Below are 22,467 nucleotides of genomic sequence, written 5' to 3' on the forward strand. Positions count from 1 at the left end.
CATTGGCTATTGGGGATTGATTTGTGTATTAATTTTTCTTGGGGGTTAAAATGTCCGAGTTTAAAATCTTTAAGGACTGATTTGAGTAATTATTCTAAAATTAATGATAAAAAATCACACTTTACTCTTTTAATTATTAAAAAAATTTGAGAAGATCCATTCCGATATGTAACCGGTAATTAATGTTTTTTTAGTTAAAATAGCTTTTTTGACTTCAATTATGGCAATTAATCAATAATTTTCCGTAGATGTTTTAAATATTAAAAATTATATTTAAAAATATATTCTCATAAAATATTATATCGGATATTATAAAAGATTTATTTATTTAGTACTACAAATGGTTGGAAATTACTTTTAGTATTTTCAAGAACAATTTACAAATATATTTGTTCATTATACATATTATTAGAAATAAATTCTGACTTTTCAAAATATCTCTAATATCAATAAGAGAAAAAGTAATTTAATAAAGGAATAGATAATGTCATTCAATGTCACTTCTTATTTATTAAAATTTTAATTTCCTTTTGAAATTATCCCTAATTTTTTTTTTGTTCAAGAAAAATCATCCCTAATTTTAAATTAGCATACAGTCCAACCAAAACAATCTTGACATTAAAATACCAAAAGTAGAATCCAAATTTATTTCAACTTCTATCATATGTTTCACTTTTATTATCCATCGTGACATATACAGTAATTATTCATAAATTATTCTTTTACCAGAGCTTTAAGATTTACATTATATTCTATTTTCTTTTCAATTGACGTGATGTTTCTCTTTAAATTTGATAGTAATGTCATTTTCATAATTTTCACTAAATATACCTCTTCTTTTCCAATTTTAAAACCATAATTCTTCTCAAATCCAATCACCATTTCCAATCAATTAGGTTAGAATTTTAAACTTGTTCATATGCTTTCAATCTCTCATTTCAACAAACACATCTATTAATTTTTCAGCTCTATTTTTCTTAAGATTTTCTTCCTAGTATTTTTCTTAAAATTCTGTAGGATCAATAATGATAATATTCTTCAGATAACCAACTCTCACAACCTTTTATAACTATATAACAAACACAAATCAAAATATTAGTTAGTCATACAAATAATGAGTCAATAATTACCATTTTAGGATTTTTATTATCTGAATAATGATTGAAAAATAATTTAAGAATAATTAAAGAGAAAAAATAAAAAATAAAATGCTTTGGTGTCTTCTTTCACCCACCAATTATCATTATTTTTAATTAATATATCACAAATTTCTATCAATTTTTTAGTTCTTTTGTTTTTAGGATTTTTTAGCAATGATATTAGAGATAACAATTAGATTTGAGAATCTTATTCGAACTTTAGAACTCTAGTTGAAAGATAATTTATCAATAATAATTATATATGCCACAAAAAATAATTTTTCCTTTATTTTAAAGAGGGCATAGGAGAGTTATCATCTTTTAATCTATAGATAATCAATATATAGATTACAAGTTTGTAGTAACATAAAACATGTGTTTCGAGGTTAGAAATTCTTCTCTAAAACACTCTCACAAAATTTTATACCCCGAGATTCTTAGTCTTAAATTAGTTTTTATAGATTTTCTTTTATATTTTTACATTATTTTATAAATTCTGCATTTTACATTCATGAAATTTTAACTGTCCTGTAAGTTTAATTTTAGTCATTTTATATTTCAAGTTTATTTTTAATTCCTCTTATTTACTCTTGCAATAAGCTTTATGTTCAATAATTAAGTTTTATTTGCATTTCAGTATTTAATTTCACAAGTTGATTTTATTTTAATTCCTTAGCTCATCATTTAAAGAAAATATATATAAAAGAAATTATTTCTTCGTCATGACAAAGTGAAGGATTTTGATGCATAATAAACTAATATCTAAAAGAGAAATAAATTTTGCTTTAGAAATTATTATACATTGAACCAATCCAGATAATTTCACAATAATTAAATTCAGTTTGCTTTGATTTGTGAAAAATTTGGAAAACACGTAATAATTAAATTTTAAAATTTCAATATAAGAATAATATCTTTCCATAAACAATTACAAAAATAAACTAAAATTCTTTGAAACGAAACGATCACTTAATGGATCAGGCCGGGTTTCACCCGAAATAAAAAAAGTAGGACCCAAAATAATTCGCCAAAAATATTGACCCGGAAAAAAAAAAGAAAAGCTGAAAAGGATAGCACGGTAAGCACGTGCGACGGTGTAGTGGAACCGCGATTGGGGGTGGTCGTTCGTTCGTTGGTCAGTGATGCAAAGAAGGGAAAGGGTGCGTTTTGTTTCGTTTCGTTTTCATCGCAACGAAACCTCTTTTCATTTCTTTATGTAGCTTAAAGAGCCTCGCTCGCTTCTTCATCTTGTTTGGAGTACACTTCTCTTCTTCTCCGATCAGGTATTTTAAACAATTCCTATCAAATGAAATCTGATATTATGAAACCTACTCTTTGTTTTGTTTTCCAGAATTTTGTTCCGGGTTTGATTTTTCATCTCAATTTCAGCTTCTTCTGCTGGCATTCTCGTTATCTCTGTGCTATTATGCTTGTTCCCTGCAGAAAGTTAGAGTTTCCAGTTAGATTTGTGTGTTTTTCACAATATACTGGATTTCTATTTGTGCGGTTTTCTTTTTAATTTTTTTAAGTCGTGGAATAACTAAGAAAACAGGGTTAATGTATTTGATGGTAGGTTGGTGGATTAACCACTGGAGAAGGGGAAAAAAGATGGAGTGTAGGGTATTAGTTACTTATATACCTTGTGATGTTGTTGTTTGGTGAATATATTCCTTCACATAGTGATATAGCTTATTAGCTTCTGATTGTGATCTTAGATACCAAATTACTCATTCATCTCTCCCCTGAAGTTTTCATGCTTCTTTCCTTTGGTTTTTCTGGAATCTTGTTGGAATCTCCAGTGGAAAGCATAGCCTTGCAGTATCTGCACGTCTTTGTTAGTTCCTTTTGAGTTTTGCTGCCTTAACAGTTGGTGTAGAATTGCCACTGCATAACGTTAGTGGTCGGGTTTATGGAGGGTATCATAAAACTTTGACACATTTATAGGGTTTATTTATGTCGGATGTTGGACTTTAAGTATTTGGGTTGAGCTTGGTTATGCCACTACTGTAAATTGGTCCAGATAATATCTTAATTTGCACTTAGACTGTTTAAAATGTTTTAGTGATTTTGAGTTTATCCTGGTATGATAGCATTAGCTTTTTCTTGTATGCTTCAGGATAAATGAGATGGCCTCTTCGCAAAATGTTGAATTGGAGGCAGCTAAGTTTCTGCACAAACTCATCCAAGATTCTAAAGATGAGCCAGCTAAGTTGGCTACTAAACTCTACGTGGTGTGTGTCATTTTCTTATGAACGGACTTTTTTAATTATTCCTCGTCACTCCTTAGTTCCTGGTATGGGTTTAGTATGCTTGTAACTAACTTGGTATCTGTTTCAGATACTACAACACATGAAATCAAGTGGGAAGGAGCATTCAATGCCATATCAAGTGATATCCAGGTAGAATACCTGCAATATATAGTGCTCAATTAAATGCATACATAGATATCCACAGTCAGTTATTAATCCCCTTTCTGCTTGAGGTTGATTTTGACAATCATGATGTTTTTGTGCCTTGTGGGAGTAAGAGTAAGATGTGGTGTAAGAATATAAGGTTTCACATGTACTCCTTCACTTATAAGATATTAACTAGCTCTAGCATGCCTGAGATGGTAATAAAGTAATGGGAAGATCATATTTATTAAATTATTTGTGGAAGTGGGTGGAACTCGGAAAGATGATAAGCATTTGTTGCATTTTGGTGCCACTTTCTGAGCAGCATGCCGGGGTCTGTTTATGTCCTTTTAGTGAATAGGTTTGAGTCATATACTCATGCACGATGCTGAAGTAGCTGAGGGTTTAACAACCCAAGTTTTTCCGCCTAACAACTTAATTTGTTTATGATTTTAGTTCATGACAGTGTTATTGACTCCGTAACAAGTGGTTAGAAGTGTGATCCTTTTTGTTCTCACTCCTTCTATTATGTTCAATTTACAAGGGGATTTTCATGCTTTTTGTGCAAGGTTTATCCATATAGGTGTTGGTTGCTGATTTCTTATTTCTTTTTGTGGATTCCTTATCTTCTTTTATACTGTTATCTTGCCTTGTCGTATAATAAATTTTCGTCCAACTTAACTTGTCATTGTAGGGCAATGGAGACTGTCATCAATCAGCATAATCTTGATATTGAAGCATTGAAGTCTTCACGTCCTCCTTCTGGTGCTGGCAGTTCTCAAATAGGTAGTTTTTTTATTTTTCATGTTGCAGGAAAAAAGTTCATAATAATTTCCCTGTAGGTTTTGATGTTATCGATTGTAACTTGTGCAGGAACTTCACAAGCAGTGGGTGTTGCTACGGATTCAAGAGCAGGGTTGCCTGAAAATGTGATGCCCAAACTGGATTCCTTCGCTTCTGGCCGGCCCCCAGTTTCCCCAAGTAGTGGAGCACCTGATCACTATCAAGGATCTGCGGCTCAGAGGAGTGGTCAGTCTTTTGATCATGGAAGTCCGTGTAGTTTAGATTCTAGGTCTGCTAACTCACAATCACATGATAGACGAGATACTACTAATTTGGACAAACAGGTGAATCAAAAGGATGGTAAAAAAGCTACCTCAAAGAGAAAGAGGGGGGATACATTGTCACCTGCAGAACCACACGTTGACATTTCTTCTCGTCTTGATCAACGAAATACTGCTAATACGAGGAAGGGTAAAATGACCAAGGCTGAATCATCAGATGGTCTTCCAGTTAGAAGTGGAGAGCTGACTAACTTTAACAGGGTTCCAAGTAGTAGTCAAATGCAAAGGGCCAACCAAGAAGGCCCAACAAAGATTGGCAATCCAGTGCCATGTGCTCCGAATTCTAAATATCCAGAAGATACAGAGGTTTCCTCTGCTCATATTGCTTCTGGTAAACTTCAAGGTGGTTCTCGTTATGTATACATGATTTAAGTTGTTTGACTCAATGAATATGTAAGCTTTTGAAACATCTCAGATTCCCTTGTTTTCTTTGTCTTGTTCCTGATGATGTGATGGACGAAAATTCCAAGTTCCAACTTATCTGTTAATGCTCCCCTTCCCAGGTTCAAGTAACGGATTTGTCAATTGTGCTAGGATCATTGTGTATATAGATGAACCTCTGTTCTTGGGTTTGAGATCTGCACACAGTTTGAATTATTTATGCATAAAATAGCAGTGTCAACTACAGAAGTTAGTGGAAAACAATGAAGATTAACGAGTTTATGCATAAATATAAACTATGGGAATCCAAGAATTTAATAGAATACACTTTTTCTTATTATTTTTTATTTTATTTTATTTCACTTCTGTGATGATGACAGTAGAGCCTTCTATGTTTCTCGGATACACTTTTCCTTTTCTTTTTTTTAGTTCTTGGAGTGCCAAATTACTGGTGGAAAATAAATTAGGAAAATATCTGTTTTTACTTGTATGGTATAATAATTACATGATCAATTTTTCTAAATTTCAGGTGCTCATCCTATGGTTCATGGAGGGATGGGGGTTGCCACTAGTGCATACGCAATGACTGAATCAGTTCTCTCAAGTTCAATGCGGCATGGTGGGATGCTTGGGCATGATAGTGGAAGTTCTACTACTTCTGCTGATGAACATAAAATAGGCCAGGTATTTGTCGTATATAATGCTGGAGCTCAGGATTTCTTACTTATATGATGGGGAAGTATGTCCTACTTAGCTCACTTGCAAGGAATATCTCCCTTTTTGCTCCATTTTTTCTGATCAATACATGTGTAATGCCTGTTCAACCCCATCTATCACGCCAGATTTTTGGAATTGATGTTTCAACTAGGAATCTCTATTATTACTGTTTATTTACTGGACATGGTGCCTTTTTGTCCTTTTGAAACTTAGAGGTGGAAAAATAAAATAATAAATAAAAAAGATAGTGGCTTTAATATTTGCAATAGAGATGAAGAATTAAATGTGTCCTTAGTTTCACGTTATTGCGTGACATTAATTTTTTTTCTTCATAATGACTTTAAGCTTTTCTCTTTCCATTTTATTTTTATTTTAACTCGTTGCCATAACTTCTATAATCATCTAACTAAAGCTTACAGTATATGGGGATATCCATTATACTAAATTAAAACTTAAATTTACTTGTTATATTGTATATATATATATTACGCAAGGTTTTTTTTTTATATGGTTTATATGAGTCAAGTTGATTGCTTTACCAGATAATTTTATTGACAGACTGACAGGCATAGTAGTAACTCAGAAATAACTATGCTTAGACAAGGGGTTCCTCCCAGAGATATGGCAAGATCCACGATTAGTGGATCATCTGGTGTGCCTTTCAAAGAACAACAGTTGAAACAGCTCCGAGCTCAGTGCCTTGTTTTTCTAGCATTTAGGTAAAAACATAACTTTGCTACCACTGTTTAAATATGAAAAGATCGAACTAAGTTTCATTATATTTTCATATATTGTTTTGAATGTGCAGAAATGGTTTAGCACCAAAGCAACTACATCTTGAAATTGCTCTTGGAACCGCTTTTTCTAGAGAAGGTGACTGGTGTTTATTTAATTGTTAAATAATAAATTATTCTCGTCACCTAACTGGTAACTGATGGGAAGATATATGATGGAAATTCAGGAAAGGATCATACTGACCACAAAGGAAAGTCACAATCTTCTGTTGAATTGGGTACCTCGTCAGGGGCCATGATGCCGTTTGGAGGTCTGAACAATATGAGACAACCTGATAATAATAACTCTTCAGGGTCCCCTTCTGCTGGAAAATCTCTGGAAGCTACGTCATTCTGCAAGGGAACTGAGAGTGCAATAATGACTGGGGACAAAGGTATTCTTTCTGAAGAAAGGAAACATCTCCTAGCTGTCAAAAAAGTAGAGCTTGAAAAGCAAATTCAAGAAAGAGCTGGTGCACAAGCTTCGTCAGCTACTTCTTTTCAGCAGCAAGATTCCTCTAGTACAAAGGGTGATGTTGACAGTGGTAATCTTCAGGTTGGACTGTCCAACCGACCTTCCTCTGTCATTGGGCTGAATAAGCAGATGAATCCTGAGATAAATGGCTTTACCGGATTTGCTAGTTCTGATGAGGCTTCAGAAGGACCCTCGCAAGTCTCTTCTCTTCAGCATGAGTTGCCAATAGAAAGAAGAGACAATGTTGTTAATCAGTTTCAAAATATTGTTAACAGTGGTGGTTCTCGAAACCATCATTCTCTAAACCACTTGACGTATGCTTTGAAAGAGCACTGGAAACCTGTTCCAGGGACTGGCATTGATCCCCAGGGAGCAAGCTTGATGAAGGATGCAGATTTATTAGCGAAAAATGTTTCTTCAGGTAAGACCTTTGGTTTTAAAACCATGGGATTGAAATCAGTTTCTTTGATGAACATCCTATTGATTTCCGAATTGTTCCTGTCCCAATAATTTACACCTTTCTGACATCAAGTGAAAGTAATTGCAGATGGGTTCAAAACAGTTCCTGTTAATGATGCATCAAGACATGATGCCACTTTTTCTACAGACATAGAAGGGAATGGGAGGTTACCTCCTCCAAAATATACAATGTCAGGAAGGTGGATTATGGATCAGCAGAAAAAGAGGCTTCTAGTTCAGCAAAACTGGGTACAAAAACAACAAAAAACAAAGCAAATAATGACCACATGTTTCCTCAAGCTAAAGGTTTGTTTTTAACCGGCTTCCTACCAATTTAGTGTTGAACATGTTATTCTTGTACATATGATCTGATTCATTTGTGCACCCTAGAAAATCGGCATTCAATTGGTTCCAAATTAATATTGGATAGATCTTATAGCCTGCGGTACATTAATTGTATTGTAGGAAAATGTGAGCTCATCTGAGGATATATCTGCTAAAACAAAAAGCGTCATAGAGTTGAAGAAACTTCAATTATTAGACCTCCAGCGCCGTCTCCGCAGGTACTTGGTGTTCTTAAATCTTAAATGAGTGTTTAAGTTTTCTTTGATGATTGATCAGTGTGACAATATCCTTTTTTCTTTTGTTTGCAGTGATTTTCTGAATGATTTTTTCAAACCAATTACAACTGAGATGGAACAGTTGAAATCGGTTAAGAAGCATAGGCATGGTAGAAGGGTCAAACAACTAGAAAGGTATGAGCATAAAATGAGGGAAGAGCGTCAAAAAAGAATCCGTGAAAGACAGAAGGAGTTTTTCAGTGAGATAGAAGTCCACAAGTATGTACCTTTTTCTTTTTTCTGATTTCTTTTATTTGGTGAAGAAATATAGTTATATAGCTTTTTCTTTTTTTAAATTTTTATTTTTAGTTTTTATGTTGACTATAGAAATATTACTTTTTATATGGTTTCCTTAACTCAATACTTGTTTTATTAATTTAGGGAAAAGCTTGATGATGTGTTCAAAATCAAAAGGGAACGGTGGAAGGGTGTCAATAGATATGTGAAAGAGTACCATAAAAGAAAAGAGCGCATTCATCGTGAGAAGATTGATAGGATCCAGCGGGAGAAGATTAATTTGTTGAAAATAAACGATGTGGAAGGTTATCTACGGATGGTTCAGGTAGGTTGCTGTACTTAATATATGTTAATGGTTTCTAGACTTGCATAGAAGTGCCAATGCTCAATAGCTTTTTCTCAATCATCAACCTCGATTATTTCATTAGGATGCGAAATCTGATCGTGTGAAGCAACTTCTTAAAGAGACCGAGAAGTATCTCCAAAAGCTTGGTTCCAAGCTACAAGAAGCAAAGACTGCAGCAGGTCGCTTTGAACATGATATTGATGAGGCACAATGTGGCAGTTTTCTTGATAAGAGTGAATCTACTCTTGAAAATGAGGATGAAGGTGATCAGGCCAAGGCAAGTTTCCTTTCCAAAATTGCACATCTCTTTTTTTAAGTTTGGCTATTAATAATTATATTGCTTATTTCTTCCAAAATTCTGTTCTACAGCATTATCTGGAAAGCAATGAGAAATATTATATGATGGCACACAGGTATAACTTTTGTACTTGCATTTTCTTATCAGGTTTAATAGTTTTGAGTTTTGGTTTATTTATATTCCCTTACAAAAATTTAAAACGGATCTCTTCCTCAATGGCTTTGTATTTTCTGTGTTCAATAATTTGTATTCTTTTTTGATTTTCTACTCTGTTGAGTAATTCTTTTGCTCCATTCTAAGTAATTTTCTTGCTGCAGTGTAAAGGAGAGCATTGCAGAGCAGCCATCTTGTTTGAAGGGCGGAAAATTGAGGGAGTATGTTACATTTACATTTGGTTTAATTGGTTTATATTTGAATTTTGTGAGAATCAAAGCATGATTGTTCCATGCTCAGTAGTTTTTGTTTCAGGGAGATTTTCTTTGGTTCTTTTGCATGTTATTTTTTCCTTCAAGGTTGTGTTTTGATAGGGGGTAAAAGTGAAGGGGTAAAATTTCATGGATGATCTTGATATGTAACATTGCCCATGGAGTTCATCCATGATAAGTTTACCCTAGGTATACCCCTAAGTAAATTCACCGAAAATTTTGTTAGCTATGTTGTTTAAGCATGGCATTTGGCTTTACATTTATTTGTTTTTCAATTTTTGTCATTAGGTATCAAATGAATGGCCTGAGGTGGCTTGTTTCCTTATATAACAACCACTTGAATGGAATCCTCGCAGATGAAATGGGACTGGGCAAAACTGTTCAGGTAATAATTTATTTTCTTCTATTTTTAAAGTTTTTGTAGTGTTAAGGAGTCATTTGGCACATCACATATTTATGAGAATAAGTCAGAAAGCTTTTGTATGATCTATTATCTTAATGCTCGTTTTTCTGTGGTTTTTTTTTTTTTTTTTTTTGTTGTTGCAAGGTTATTTCTCTAATTTGCTACCTGATGGAAAGTAAAAATGATAGGGGGCCATTTCTTGTGGTTGTGCCCTCTTCAGTTCTACCTGGTTGGGATTCAGAAATCAACTTTTGGGCTCCTGATGTACATAAAATTGTCTATGCTGGACCACCTGAGGAGCGACGTCGGTTATTTAAGTAATGGGGCTTTCAAAAATTGATATGCAACTCAATCTGTTTTGATACATTGCCTTGTATGATTCTTATCACTTGTTCTGTGATTTAGGGACAGGATTGTTCACCAGAAATTCAATGTCCTCCTGACAACATATGAATATCTAATGAACAAGCATGACAGACCAAAGCTTAGCAAAATACACTGGCATTATATAATAATTGATGAGGGCCATCGCATAAAAAATGCTTCTTGCAAGTTGAATGCTGACTTAAAACACTATCAGAGTTCTCATAGATTGTTGTTAACTGGAACTCCATTGCAGGTTCACTACTATTTTAACTGCTATTGCAGCTTACTTTTTATTTTGCCTATATATATATTTGATTTAAAAATGGTTTTAAAACATATACTTGATACTATTATTTAGTGCTGGTTTATTTATATTTTCTGCAGAACAATCTTGAGGAACTATGGGCGCTACTTAACTTCTTGTTACCTAACATATTTAATTCATCTGAGGATTTTTCCCAGTGGTTTAATAAGCCATTTGAGAGTGCTGGAGATAACTCGCCAGATGAAGTAAGCTATGGATAATGTTTTGATCTATTGATATTTGAAGTCTTCATGGCTAACTGTCAACCTCATTATTCTGTTTGTCTGATTTCAAACTTATAACAAGGCCTTACTATCCGAGGAGGAGAACCTCTTGATCATCAATCGTCTGCACCAAGTTCTGAGACCATTCGTACTTCGGAGGCTTAAACACAAGGTTCCTTAATAAGTCCAACTGCCTAAGATTACTATGCTACTGCTCCTAAGTTTTGTTTTTCTTCATACTATGATCTTGTTTTATTGTTTTAAAAAAAAAAAGAAAAGGAACGATAATTTTTATGTGGCTTCTTCTTTTTGTTATGGTTCATATATTCATTAATTCGTTCTAGTTGCTTCTATGAAATAAAATTATGAAGATTTACGTATTCATCTTTTGGCTACTTATATATTCACCTTTCTTTACTAGTTTCTGGTGGATGTCTAGTTGTCATTATATATTTTCCTTCATGTGAATACAAAAAGTTGGAATTTGAGAGCACCATAGTTTTCACTGGTTGAGGACATATGCAGGGCATAAGAATTATATTATTCTCTTACATTGTGACCTAGGCACCAAGATAAAACCGAGTTCCTAAAAGTTGTTCTAGTGTTTTATAACTGTACGATATGATATTGTATAGAATCAGTTTAGGATTTCAGTATTGTTAGCTCTGAGAATTGAGATGTTTTTTTGCGGCATTGCCTTGTTCAATGAAATCTTGTCTCTTAAAGTATGCTAGCTTTTGCAGTCATTGCAATCAAGTTGTAATTGTCTTGCATTTTGAATTTACTGTAGGTTGAAAATGAACTTCCCGAAAAGATTGAAAGACTTGTAAGATGTGAGGCTTCTGCGTATCAAAAACTTTTGATGAAGAGAGTGGAAGAAAATCTTGGCTCTATTGGCACAACAAAGGTTTTATTTTCTTGTACTTTCTGTTCCTTCCTCTCTTTCTCTGTCTGTGTGGGTGTGCGTGTTTAAATGAAATTTCCTTGGGTGATCTAATTGGAGCACTCAATTATTAGGCACGGTCGGTGCACAACTCTGTCATGGAGCTTCGTAATATCTGCAATCATCCATATCTCAGCCAGCTTCATGCAGAGGAGGTATAATCTTAATTGTTGCGTTATTGTGTTGCTTTTCAGAGAGGAGTTTGTGTCTTTTGAATTATGATTTCAACCACAATTTGCTTAGATTTTATGAGCTAAAGAAAATACAAACATTATACTTACATTTTCCCTGTGAGATATGAAGATTGCGGAATGCATTGTGTTCCACATCCACCAATCACCTATCTTCGATATCATTTTCTGAACAATTTTATGGCTAAACCTGACAACAAAGAAAGCAGGATCACAAACTTTAAAAAAAAAGAAAAAGAAAATAAAAACATTTCTGTCAGCAAGATTTGTCTATATTCTATAATTTCTGACTCCTGATGATGCAGCCAGAAATGTAAGTAATAAAACACTGTCGGTAGGCTATAGCCTATTCTTTTAAATAGTCTCATTTATTTATTTATTTTTAATTGCATATGTTTACTTCTCTTTATACTACAATTCGACTTTGCTTTTTTTAGGTGGATAACTTTATACCTAGGCATTATCTACCCCCAATTATTAGACTTTGTGGGAAGCTTGAGATGTTGGACCGTATTTTACCTAAATTGAAGGCAGCAGATCATCGGGTATGGTATCCTCTATAACTGTTTCTGAACCACTGTATTTTAACTCCCTTCAGTTGCACTATTGTTGTAAGTTGCCATGTGTTTGGAGAATGATGCTTGGTTAAAGTGCCAAACTTCCCTTCCGTTGTTCTGAAATTTTAAATTTGCTTTTTTATTTTTTTGATATTCTGCTTGGATACTTTTTGGCTGTTAGCTTCTTTGGATACTGAATTTGACATTTCCTTATTTGTTTCTCTCGAGCATTGGAACCGAACTATTTTTTACTTATCTAGTATTTGGTCTTAGTACATCGTTTTTAAAAGTAAAATTTAACTCTAAATATTTGGTGTCAAATAATGCTGTTACAGGTTCTTTTCTTCTCAACAATGACTAGGCTTCTTGATGTTATGGAGGAATACTTAACTCTTAAACAGCATCGGTACCTTCGGCTGGATGGGCATACCTCGGGAGGTGATCGTGGGGCCCTAATAGACCTGTTTAACCAACCTGGTTCTCCATATTTTATATTTTTGCTCAGGTAATTCCAATATTTACTTGAGCACTGTGTCTGAATGCGAAAGAGTTTGATGATTGGATTGGAGGTGAGAAAGGGAAACCTTTTTTTTTTTTGCTATTCCAAGGGATATTTCCACTTTTTCCTTTATTGCGTATCTTTTTACCCTAATTTGGCAAATAAGGATACTCTGTTTAATGGTAAGAAATTGTTAGGCCATTGTATTCACGTTTTTTACCCTAATTTAGCAAATGAGGATTTGCAGTTAATGAGATTTCTTTCATGATTTCAAGATATAACCATTAGGTCGTAACAAATTCGGTTCTGTTTTCTTTTCAGAATGAGATTTATCATTTTATATTACCTTCAAATTTGCTGACTTATATCCGTTGATATGTAGCATTCGTGCTGGTGGCGTTGGAGTGAATCTTCAAGCTGCTGACACAGTGATTATATTTGACACTGACTGGAATCCACAGGCAATTATATTTCCTATATGAGTTTCTTTGTAAAGTTTTTTGCTTTTTGTTGCTGATTATTTATGATTGTTTTGGTTGTGGTATATGTTCAGGTTGACCTGCAAGCACAAGCAAGGGCTCATAGAATTGGTCAGAAGAAGGATGTTTTAGTACTTCGATTTGAAACAGTTAGTACTTTTTATCTCTTTTACTGATGGGTGGATACAATTGCATATATTTGATTTTGAGAAACTCTAGTATCAAACATGATGAGGAGATTGAAAATTTTTGATTCGTTTAAAGCTTTTTCTCTTGGATGGAGGATATTCTTCTCGTCTCGTTTATTTGTATCATCCTCCACTTCTCAATAATACTCTTTTTTAGTTTATTCCAAAAAAAGTATATTTGATTTGGATTCCAATATTTTTTCCTGATTCACAATAATATTTGCTCCTTGCTGTTATTAATAGGATCTTATACTTTTGTGGTTATGATTTTCTTTTTCGGGGTGCATAGGTGGGTAGTTGTTTATCTTGCGAGTTAGCATTAACTATACTTTTTGTATGTCTACCACCACCAATATTTTAAATAATATCTAGTGTCGTAACTCTTGGTTATAATTCCATTTAAAACCGATTTTGTTGTCTGTTTCTTTTGGAGTTTATTCTATTTTGTTTTGAAAAAGAAGAAATTTAAAACATAAGCAAGGGAAAGATGCAGACAAGACTGCTGGATAAAAGATGGAGTTTAGTTTTTAACCTGACAATTATGGGTATCTGGATTTTTAGTGAGATTTATGACTGGGAAGTAAGCATACCTGCTGTACAAGGCTAACCTTGGATCGCTGGAATCTTTATCTGCATATTGTTTGCTGCATCTTGATACCATAAAATCCGAGATACACTTCTCATCTTAAGCATAGTTTGGATGAACTTATCATTTAATTGTCTCTGATGCTAATAAGGCCACGTTTGTGCCAATGTGGAAACTATACTTTAAATATTGTGCCAAATTGTCATGTTTACCAAAGTATCTAATTCCACATTTGGTGTAAAAAGGTTCAAACTGTTGAAGAACAAGTCAGAGCTTCTGCTGAGCACAAACTGGGAGTTGCTAATCAGAGCATTACTGCTGGGTTTTTTGACAATAATACAAGGTTGACGTCATACATTTGATCTTTAGTTCATCACAGAATTTGAATCAGCTCTGAAGTTTTATTTTGCCTATGTATTACAGTGCTGAGGACCGAAGAGAATACTTGGAATCCCTCCTGCGTGAGTGTAAGAAAGAGGAAGCGGCACCTGTATTGGATGATGATGCTTTAAATGATCTCTTAGCACGCAGGTACTTGATTTCTTGAAAATTACACCATTTTCTGTCTCTGAATGATATTTCTTGATTAATCGGATAATAAATTGGGTTTAGGATTTGCTCTTTCTAGGTTGTACTATAACTTGGTTTGCTAATTGGGAATGATTAGAAATCTTGGCAATATGTGTTTGCGTCATGTCAATGACCAACCCCTAAAATCCTATTCTTATCCAACAGAATTTTTTGAACTGCTAATAAGTTATGCTCCCTGATTTATGCTTGTCATTCTATCATTCTACTCTTTCCTTTGTTTGCTGATTTAAATGTATTGTCTAAATGCAAAGATTGCACCATGCTATCTTAGGATCTTTTAGCTTAACCCAAGAAGTGTTCTTTTATGATTGCATTTGAAGCCCAGTTATATGCTTTGCTCATTTATGTTAGCAGTTTAGCAACATAATAGCTTTATTGTTTAGTTACTCAATACTTGATCTATTCTCTTCTTTGTTCCTCCTCTTGTGCACACCATGTCAAAAGGCGGAACGAAGAGGAAAGAAATTTGAGGGGCTTACTTATTAATTTATTTTTAAATTCTTGTTGGCAGTGAAGCAGAAATAGATGTGTTTGAGGCTGTTGACCAAAAAAGGCGCGAAGATGAGATGGTACGCTATTGTCTATTTTTTGAGATCTTCATTTGCATAATTATGCTTTTACTTTATGTGACAGAATCTTGATTTCCATGGGGGTTAAAAAAATCATTGCAGGCTACATGGAAGAAGTTGGTATCTGGGCCAGCAACTGATGGTTCTGAGCCTATTCCTACCCTTCCTTCACGTCTAGTTACAGATGAAGACTTGAAACAATTCTATGAAGCGATGAAGATATTCGATGTGTCCAAGGATGATGTAGCATCTAACGGAATCAAGAGGAAGAGTGGAACTCCTGGGGGCCTCGATACTCAACATTACGGAAGGGGAAAACGTGCAAGAGAGGTTTCTCTATATATTCAATTAGTCAATTTAATTTTTCTGGGTCATAAATGTGCTGTGTGTTCCCCTTTTGCTCTTAACCTTTTATTGCATAAACATGACCTACATTGCTATAACCCCATGCATATCCCCTTTGGGGATTCTAGTTGAAACATGATGTAGAAAACTTCATTCCCTGGTCACCTGTAGGAATATGTTTTAAAAGCACCTAAAAAACAGAAGGAAAATGAAGTTGAAGATGTAGGTTTATATCCTGGTGTTGTGTGGTATCCTAGTATTGAATATCAGCTACCACATTCTAACTTCTTATTGCCTTTTCCATATGCCTTTCATAGGTGCGTTCCTATGAAGAACAATGGACAGAGGAGGAGTTTGATAAGATGTGTAAAGCTGAATCTCCTGGATCACCGAAAGTAATGGAAGAAGTGATAGAATCAAATTGCAAAACAAATGCTTCTAGCTTTGCTGCAACCGCTTCTGTCACGGAGACTGCAGTGGTGCCTCCAGTGGCCCCTGCAACATCATCTCTTGGGAGTTTGCCTGTGCATAAAGTCAAAGATATAACACCACCTGCTAAACGTGGACGTGGCAGGCCAAGAAGAATAACCTCAGATAAGTTGCCTGTAACTGCAGTCCCTCTGGCTACTTCCGGAACTGTTGAAGTGGACATGCAGGTAAAGGAAGGAACTTTGCTTGGTCAAGTAGTATTGTCAACTCCCGAATCTATTTCTCATTCTTCTGAAGTTATTGGTGTGAGTGGACCTGCGCAGCAGTCTGCTACTGGTGTTTCTCCTAATCTGACAACTCCACCCAACTCTCAAGCAGAGGGTACTACTGTTTCTGTGCCAATACAAACAAGAGGACAAGGCCGGAAATCTCAAGGTGGAGGGGAGGCAACTAGACGTAGAGGGAAGAAGCAGGTTCTAGTGTTGCCTCCTGTATCTGGGGTTTCTATTGGTCCTGATTTAAAGATGAATGAGCAGTTGGAACACAAACCCCTGAATCCATCTGCTGGTGAAGCTATCTCCCAAGGTGATACTGTTTCCTCCAGTGCTACGGTACAACATTCAAGTACAGAACCGGGTTCTGTGACTTTAAGCAGTGGAGGTGATAATAAATCTGGAGTTGGGATTGCTCTGAGTTCTCAGCAGCCCCTTCCTTTGTCCTCTGTTACTCCTGTGCCTCAAACTGTTCCTACTTATCCTTCTGTACCTATACAAAATGATGGGCAACATCAGAAGCCTCAAAATGGATCAGGAGCTCCCCGACGCAGGGGAAAGAAAAAAGCAATGGTATTGCCTATTCCAGATGTTTCAGGTAGTCAGAATTTGCACCTTACTTCCAATTTACAAAGCTCATCAGGCAATGTATTACATGATAAAGCCACGGAGTTGAAAAGCTTGCAAGATAGCCTTGTTCAGGAATCACACAGTGTTGTCCAAGATCATGCATCACATAGTATTGTTGATAAGGATTTAAAATCAACTGAAGTATCTGGTGATATAGCCAATAAGGCATTGGTTGAATCAACAACTGAAGATAATACCAAAAGATCTCCTGGTGAGTATATTTTGAATGTCAACATTTTAATGTTTACTTTTTAACGTTCATACAGAAAAAGGCTTAGGATGTGATCTAAAGAATTTATACTTTTGCAGGGTTGGAAATAGAGAAGGTTCAGAATTCTGATATGCATGGTTCTGCTTCCATCCATTTATCCAATACCCTTGTTCTGGAGAATTCAAGGAACAAAAGTTTCTGTGACTCAACCTTGCCTGTTACAGAGGTTACAAGGGACCAACAATTGGAGGCGAAAACTCATCACTGTGATGAAGCTTCAAAACCTGATACTTTTCCAGTCCATTCTACAAAAGAAACAAAAGGAAGTTCTAACAAGGCTGTAGAACCTATGGCTGCACAAGCAGTTCCCAATGCATCAGACAATGCTTATCCTTCCATATCAGGTTCTGAATCCATTCAGCCATGCCCACCTGAATCCATGCCAGTTAAAAGGCAAGGCCGTAAAACTCAAAATAGAGTGGAGCCACCCCGGCGTAGGGGGAGAAAATCATCTTCGGCATCTCCTGTTGTGTCTGATTCCCTTGCTACCCAGGATCCTAATTTAAATAATGATTTTCAGAAGTCATCAGTAGAGTCATCGGTGGGTAAAGTCGCTACAGATGTCGCTCAAGCTCAAGCATTTCAGATCCTTTTGCCCAGTGGAGGCGCTGCTCATGATTTAAACACGAAAGAGGGAGCTGCCATTTCTTCTCTAAACAAGCAGCAAAAAGTTGCACCAGGAAGGGTTGATAGTGCACCAGTATCCTCAGATAAGATTACTGCTTTTGGCCGAATGCAAAATGTCAATGATGTGGCTAGGGTTATGAAAGAAGTTTTCTCTGGAACCTGCTTGCCAAAGCCTAAAGCAGCAGATTCTGCTGCCGGCGAACTCTTAAAAACTAATACTACAATTGATTCCATGAATACCCAGTTGAATGCTGATAAAGCAGGTTATGATATAACAAATTCGGAAGCAGCATGTCTAACTCCAGGCATTGCTGTGAACATACAAGAAAAAGAATCAGAGGGGGAATTCAATAATCAGAAATTGGAGGACAAAGCAAGTTCAGATATACCAAATACTGGAGCAGTGGATGTCTCCAATAACATGTGTTTGCGGGATAAAACAGGTAAGGAGCATGACAAGCAATCTGAAGTATCTGACATGCAGATTCTTGAGAGCAAAGAAAATTCCGATATGCCAACTACTGGAGCAGTGAACAGAAATGAAAGACAATTAGAGGAAACATCCACTACTCTGTATCTTGAAGGTAAAGCAGCGTCAGACAAGCCAACTACAGGAGTAGTGGATGCCTTCAATTTTCAGTTTTCAGAGAATAAAACTGATTCTGATATGTCTGCTACTGAAGCAGAATTTTTAGTTTCAGACCTTCCGGTGAATACGCATGAAAAGCAATCTGTGGAAGCATTGAATATTCGGAATCTGGAGGATAAAGCAAGTTTGGATATACTAACTACTGAAGCAGCCTGCCCAGACTTGGACCATGCGGTTAACAAATATGACAAGGAAGTAATGGAGGCATCGAATATTCAGATTTTGGAGGATAAAGTGAATTCCGATATGCCAACTGCTGGAGTAGTGGTTACATCGAACGACCAGTTTTTGGAGGTTAAAGCTGGAATGGATGAACCTACTTCTGGAGCAGCTTGTCTAACTTCAGATCTTTCAATTAATCAGCGTGAACAATTGGAGGAAGCTTCCAGCATTCAGAAGCCGGATGTTGAATCAAGTTCAGATGTGCCAGCTACTGGGGAGTGAGTGCCTCCAATATCCAATGTTCAGAGGATAAACCATATTCTGAGATATCAGCTGGTGAAGATGGATGTGCGACTGTGGACCTTGCAGTGAACGGGAAAGAAAAACAATCAGAGGAGGAATCCAATATTCAGAATCTGGGAATAAAATAAGTTCGGATATGCCAACCACTGGAGCATTGTGCTTGACTCCAATCATTCCTACAGATGGGAATGTGCAGCTATCTGAGCCTCCATCTGATCAAGAAATAACTGCTTTGAATGAGCCCCTACCTAGTGCTATGGAGGTTGACACCCCCATTTGTGATGATATCAAAGAAAAGCAAGACCATATTCAACATTGTACTAAAACTTGTTCTAATCAGAGTGAAGTGGAGGTTCTTGATGCAACTCCACTTAGTTCTGCAGTAAGGACTGAGTGTCTGTCTGAATCATGTACAAAGTCTTCACCTCTTGCTTCTTCTGGTGAAAATATGTCTGATCAACCACAAGTGATCCCATCCTGCCCTCTGACTCCCACCGTTTCTAAGGAATTGGTAAATTCTCCTATTTCTAAATCTTGTGAAATCAATTACAGAAATGAAGTCAATTGTTCAATGCAAGATTCTGATTTGCTGGAGCGAGAGTCTCAGATAACAGTTGGAAATAATTCTCAAAATGCATTAGAACTTGCTATAGAACAAAATGCTTTATCACCTTCGGAAACGGAGGCCACCAATGTTGCATTAAGTGGGAAGTATTTAGATGCTTTAAAACATGCTGAGTTGCATGAGAAGCCATTAGTTAAGAGCTGTTCACAATCCCTCTCTGAGGGGAAAATGAACATGGGGGATTTCATATGTGAACAACCTGTGTCTGCTGTTGATATATCTTCGAATATTGACCCAGTTCCCAAGGAAAATGTGATAGCCGCAGCAGCTATTGGTGATACCAATGTTGATTCTTCTGTGGTTTGCCCAATGAATATTGACACATCTGTGAGTAACCAAGTTACAATTGTGCAGGACAATGAGATTGTGACAAAGAGTTGCCGACAGGATGTAGATACGTCCTCAGCAGATGAGGTGGAAAAAATCATAGATCAATCTCCTGATGAACCTGTTGATAGGTCAGTCTTACAACAAACATCAGGGTCAAAAGCTGTGGCCAATTCTTCAGTGGATGCTTCTCAGTCTGTCCTTGTGGAAGAGGGAACCATATCTGAAACTGCAATTTTACCCTCATCGTCCTTTAGCATAGATGATAACAAGGTCTCATCCAAAACCTGTGCAATTAGTAACTCTGAAACTCTGGAAGAGGCAATGGAGGAGGGTGCGACTGACCGCTCTGAATTCCTGCCCCCAGAGAAAGGTGCAGAGGAGAGCTGTAGGAATGCCACTGAGGTAAGCCTTTCTGCTCCTACTAGCAAATCTAATAGATATATTATACCTTGAAATTCAACCAAAAAAAAATTCTGCAGGTTCCCTCTACAGTTCCAGTGCTGCTTCAGGAATCGATTGATTCTGAAGGTGACCACCGTGATCAAGGCAAGTCACAGGTTGATTCCTCCTCTACACAACATCCAAATCTTGTGTTGGTCTTACATGTCAGTAGTTTTGTGTTAGTTTTAAGGTAATTGCATGACAACATTCTGTGTGTACCAGGTTGGTGGGATACCTGAAAATCATGAAACTGGAATGCTTGCTGCTCCTAAAACATCTGAAGGGGGGAATGAGGTTGAGACCTTTTCTGATAAAGGTCCACTAGGATCATCTGATGCTTGGGATGAATCAAAAGGATTAGCTGATATGGAGAATCAGACAGAAGCCATTCAGAACCATGCTGCTGAAATTGATGTCCCATGTACATCTGCATCAGGGGACAAGGCCAAGGGTGAACCTAAAGGATTAGCTGATATGGAGAATCAGGCAGAAGCCATTCAGAACCGTTCTGCTGAGATGGATGTCCTGTGTTTGTCTGCATCAGGGGTTAAGGCCGAGGGTGAATCTAAAGAAGTAGCTGATATGGAGAATCGGGCGGAAGCCATTCAAAACTGTGCTGCTGAGATGGATGTCCCATGTACATCTGCACCAGGGACAAGGCCGAGGGTGAATCTAAAGGATTAGCTGATATGGAGAATCTGGCAGAAGCCATTCAAGATTGTGCTGCTGAGATGCATGTCCCGTGTGTGTCTTCACCAGGGGACAAGGCCGAGGGTGAATATAAAGGATTAGCTGATATGGAGAATGAGGTAGAAACCATTGAGAGCTGTGCTGCTGAGATGGAAGTGTCATGTTCCTCTGCATCAGGGGACAAGGCAGAGGGTGAGAATGTTTTAGTTGGCACGAAGGAAAAAATTCTGGTGTCAGAAGACACTGAAGCTTTTGCAGTTGATGAAACAGATGTTTCTAATGGCGGTCCAGCTGTGCCCGAAACAACATCAGCCAATGGGGCTCCACTTCCATGTTCTTCGCTGAGAGTGGGTGAACCTTTCGTGGGGCATGATACTAAAGGAACTGAAACTGGTGTCGCCAACCATGATAATCAAGCCATACGGCAAAATGCTCTGAAAGATGCAGAAGAGTGCTCTTCTTCTGCAGCCGCTGACATAATTGAAAAGAGCTCACCTCAGAAGGATGTCATTGAATCTTCTCCGTTGCTGCCGCTGGAAACATCTGTTGATGGGGTTCCACCTCCATGCTCTTCAGTTGCTGAGGGCGAACGCGTAGAGAGTTTGTCTGATGAGGCTTTGGTTGATTCTGCTGTGAAGCTTGGTACTAAAAATTCTGAAGCTTCCCAGGATAATCTAGTTTTGCAAGAAAATGCATTGAACGAAATGGAAAAAACCCTTCCTTCAGCAACTGAGGATAGAGTTGCAGTGTGCTCACCTGAGAAGGATAATTTAACAACTGCTTGCTCAGAAGCACCCCAGGAATCCGAAAAGTATGAAAATGTGCAGAACCGGTCTGAGGAAGAACCTGGCCAGAGTTCAGTGGCTGAAGAAACCAAAAAAGACTGAAACTAATTGTAATCAACTAATCATTATTACACAATTTGAATATTAACTATATTTTGATATTTAAAATATCCATCAATTTATAATCATTTTTTTATATAATTCAAATGTTGAATAGATTATAAAGCTGAGTATAACAGTTTCTAACATTAGCTTATGAACCATATTGTAATTGATGAGTCTAATATGTAATAAACTAAAATGATAGTCTATTTAGAGAAATAGTTCATATCTTATGTTGTTAGAAAATAATACGTATACCATACAATTCTTGTGATTCATTATACTTCTTGAAAGCAGCATGTTCTACATTTTGTGTGTCTCTATTTTGGGCGTCTACTTTCTTTTACTAAATATAATATTACAACTTTTAAAAGAAAAAAATAAAAAGACTGCAGATTTTGAAAAATTATAATACCAAACTGAAAATAAGATTTAAGTGATGAGGTGAAAATGGGAAAGAATAAAGATGAACAGTGAATATGCAAGATTTGCTTCTGAATTTTGTCCTATTCCTATATA

The 22,467-nt window shown here is 36.3% G+C and overlaps 2 protein-coding genes across 4 annotated transcripts; both read left to right on the forward strand.

Annotated features, from left to right (window-relative positions):
• The first annotated feature begins 2,223 nt into the window (after positions 1-2,223).
• LOC112795784 (chromatin structure-remodeling complex protein SYD) lies at positions 2,224-19,272 on the forward strand. 2 transcript variants are annotated; one of them, XM_025837936.3, is made up of 33 exons: positions 2,224-2,422; positions 3,256-3,370; positions 3,477-3,538; positions 4,227-4,318; positions 4,406-4,999; positions 5,567-5,721; positions 6,313-6,473; positions 6,563-6,627; positions 6,716-7,423; positions 7,550-7,767; positions 7,927-8,024; positions 8,115-8,300; positions 8,463-8,643; positions 8,747-8,941; positions 9,034-9,077; positions 9,280-9,336; positions 9,676-9,772; positions 9,935-10,107; positions 10,196-10,409; positions 10,541-10,666; positions 10,767-10,856; positions 11,475-11,591; positions 11,702-11,782; positions 12,256-12,363; positions 12,711-12,880; positions 13,257-13,335; positions 13,428-13,502; positions 14,373-14,470; positions 14,551-14,658; positions 15,230-15,287; positions 15,390-15,617; positions 15,950-17,174; positions 17,273-19,272. In XM_025837936.3, exons 2-33 carry the CDS (start codon positions 3,266-3,268, stop codon positions 18,952-18,954), a joined length of 7,650 nt encoding a protein of 2,549 aa, XP_025693721.1. In that variant the 5' UTR covers positions 2,224-2,422; positions 3,256-3,265; the 3' UTR covers positions 18,955-19,272. The 2 variants fall into 2 exon arrangements, with proteins under 2 accessions (XP_025693721.1, XP_072089937.1); XM_072233836.1 differs by having other exon boundaries at positions 4,406-4,987.
• On the forward strand, positions 19,019-22,226 carry LOC112795787 (uncharacterized). Of its 2 annotated transcripts, XM_025837944.3 has the most exons (4): positions 19,019-19,486; positions 19,955-20,332; positions 20,410-20,487; positions 20,594-22,226. In XM_025837944.3, exons 1-4 carry the CDS (start codon positions 19,019-19,021, stop codon positions 21,053-21,055), a joined length of 1,386 nt encoding a protein of 461 aa, XP_025693729.1. In that variant the 3' UTR covers positions 21,056-22,226. The 2 variants fall into 2 exon arrangements, with proteins under 2 accessions (XP_025693729.1, XP_025693728.1); XM_025837943.3 differs by having other exon boundaries at positions 19,019-20,332.
• Positions 22,227-22,467: the final 241 nt, after the last annotated feature.

The sequence above is a fragment of the Arachis hypogaea genome, chromosome 4 (assembly GCF_003086295.3).
Source record: "Arachis hypogaea cultivar Tifrunner chromosome 4, arahy.Tifrunner.gnm2.J5K5, whole genome shotgun sequence".
Classification (NCBI taxonomy): Eukaryota; Viridiplantae; Streptophyta; class Magnoliopsida; order Fabales; family Fabaceae; genus Arachis; species Arachis hypogaea.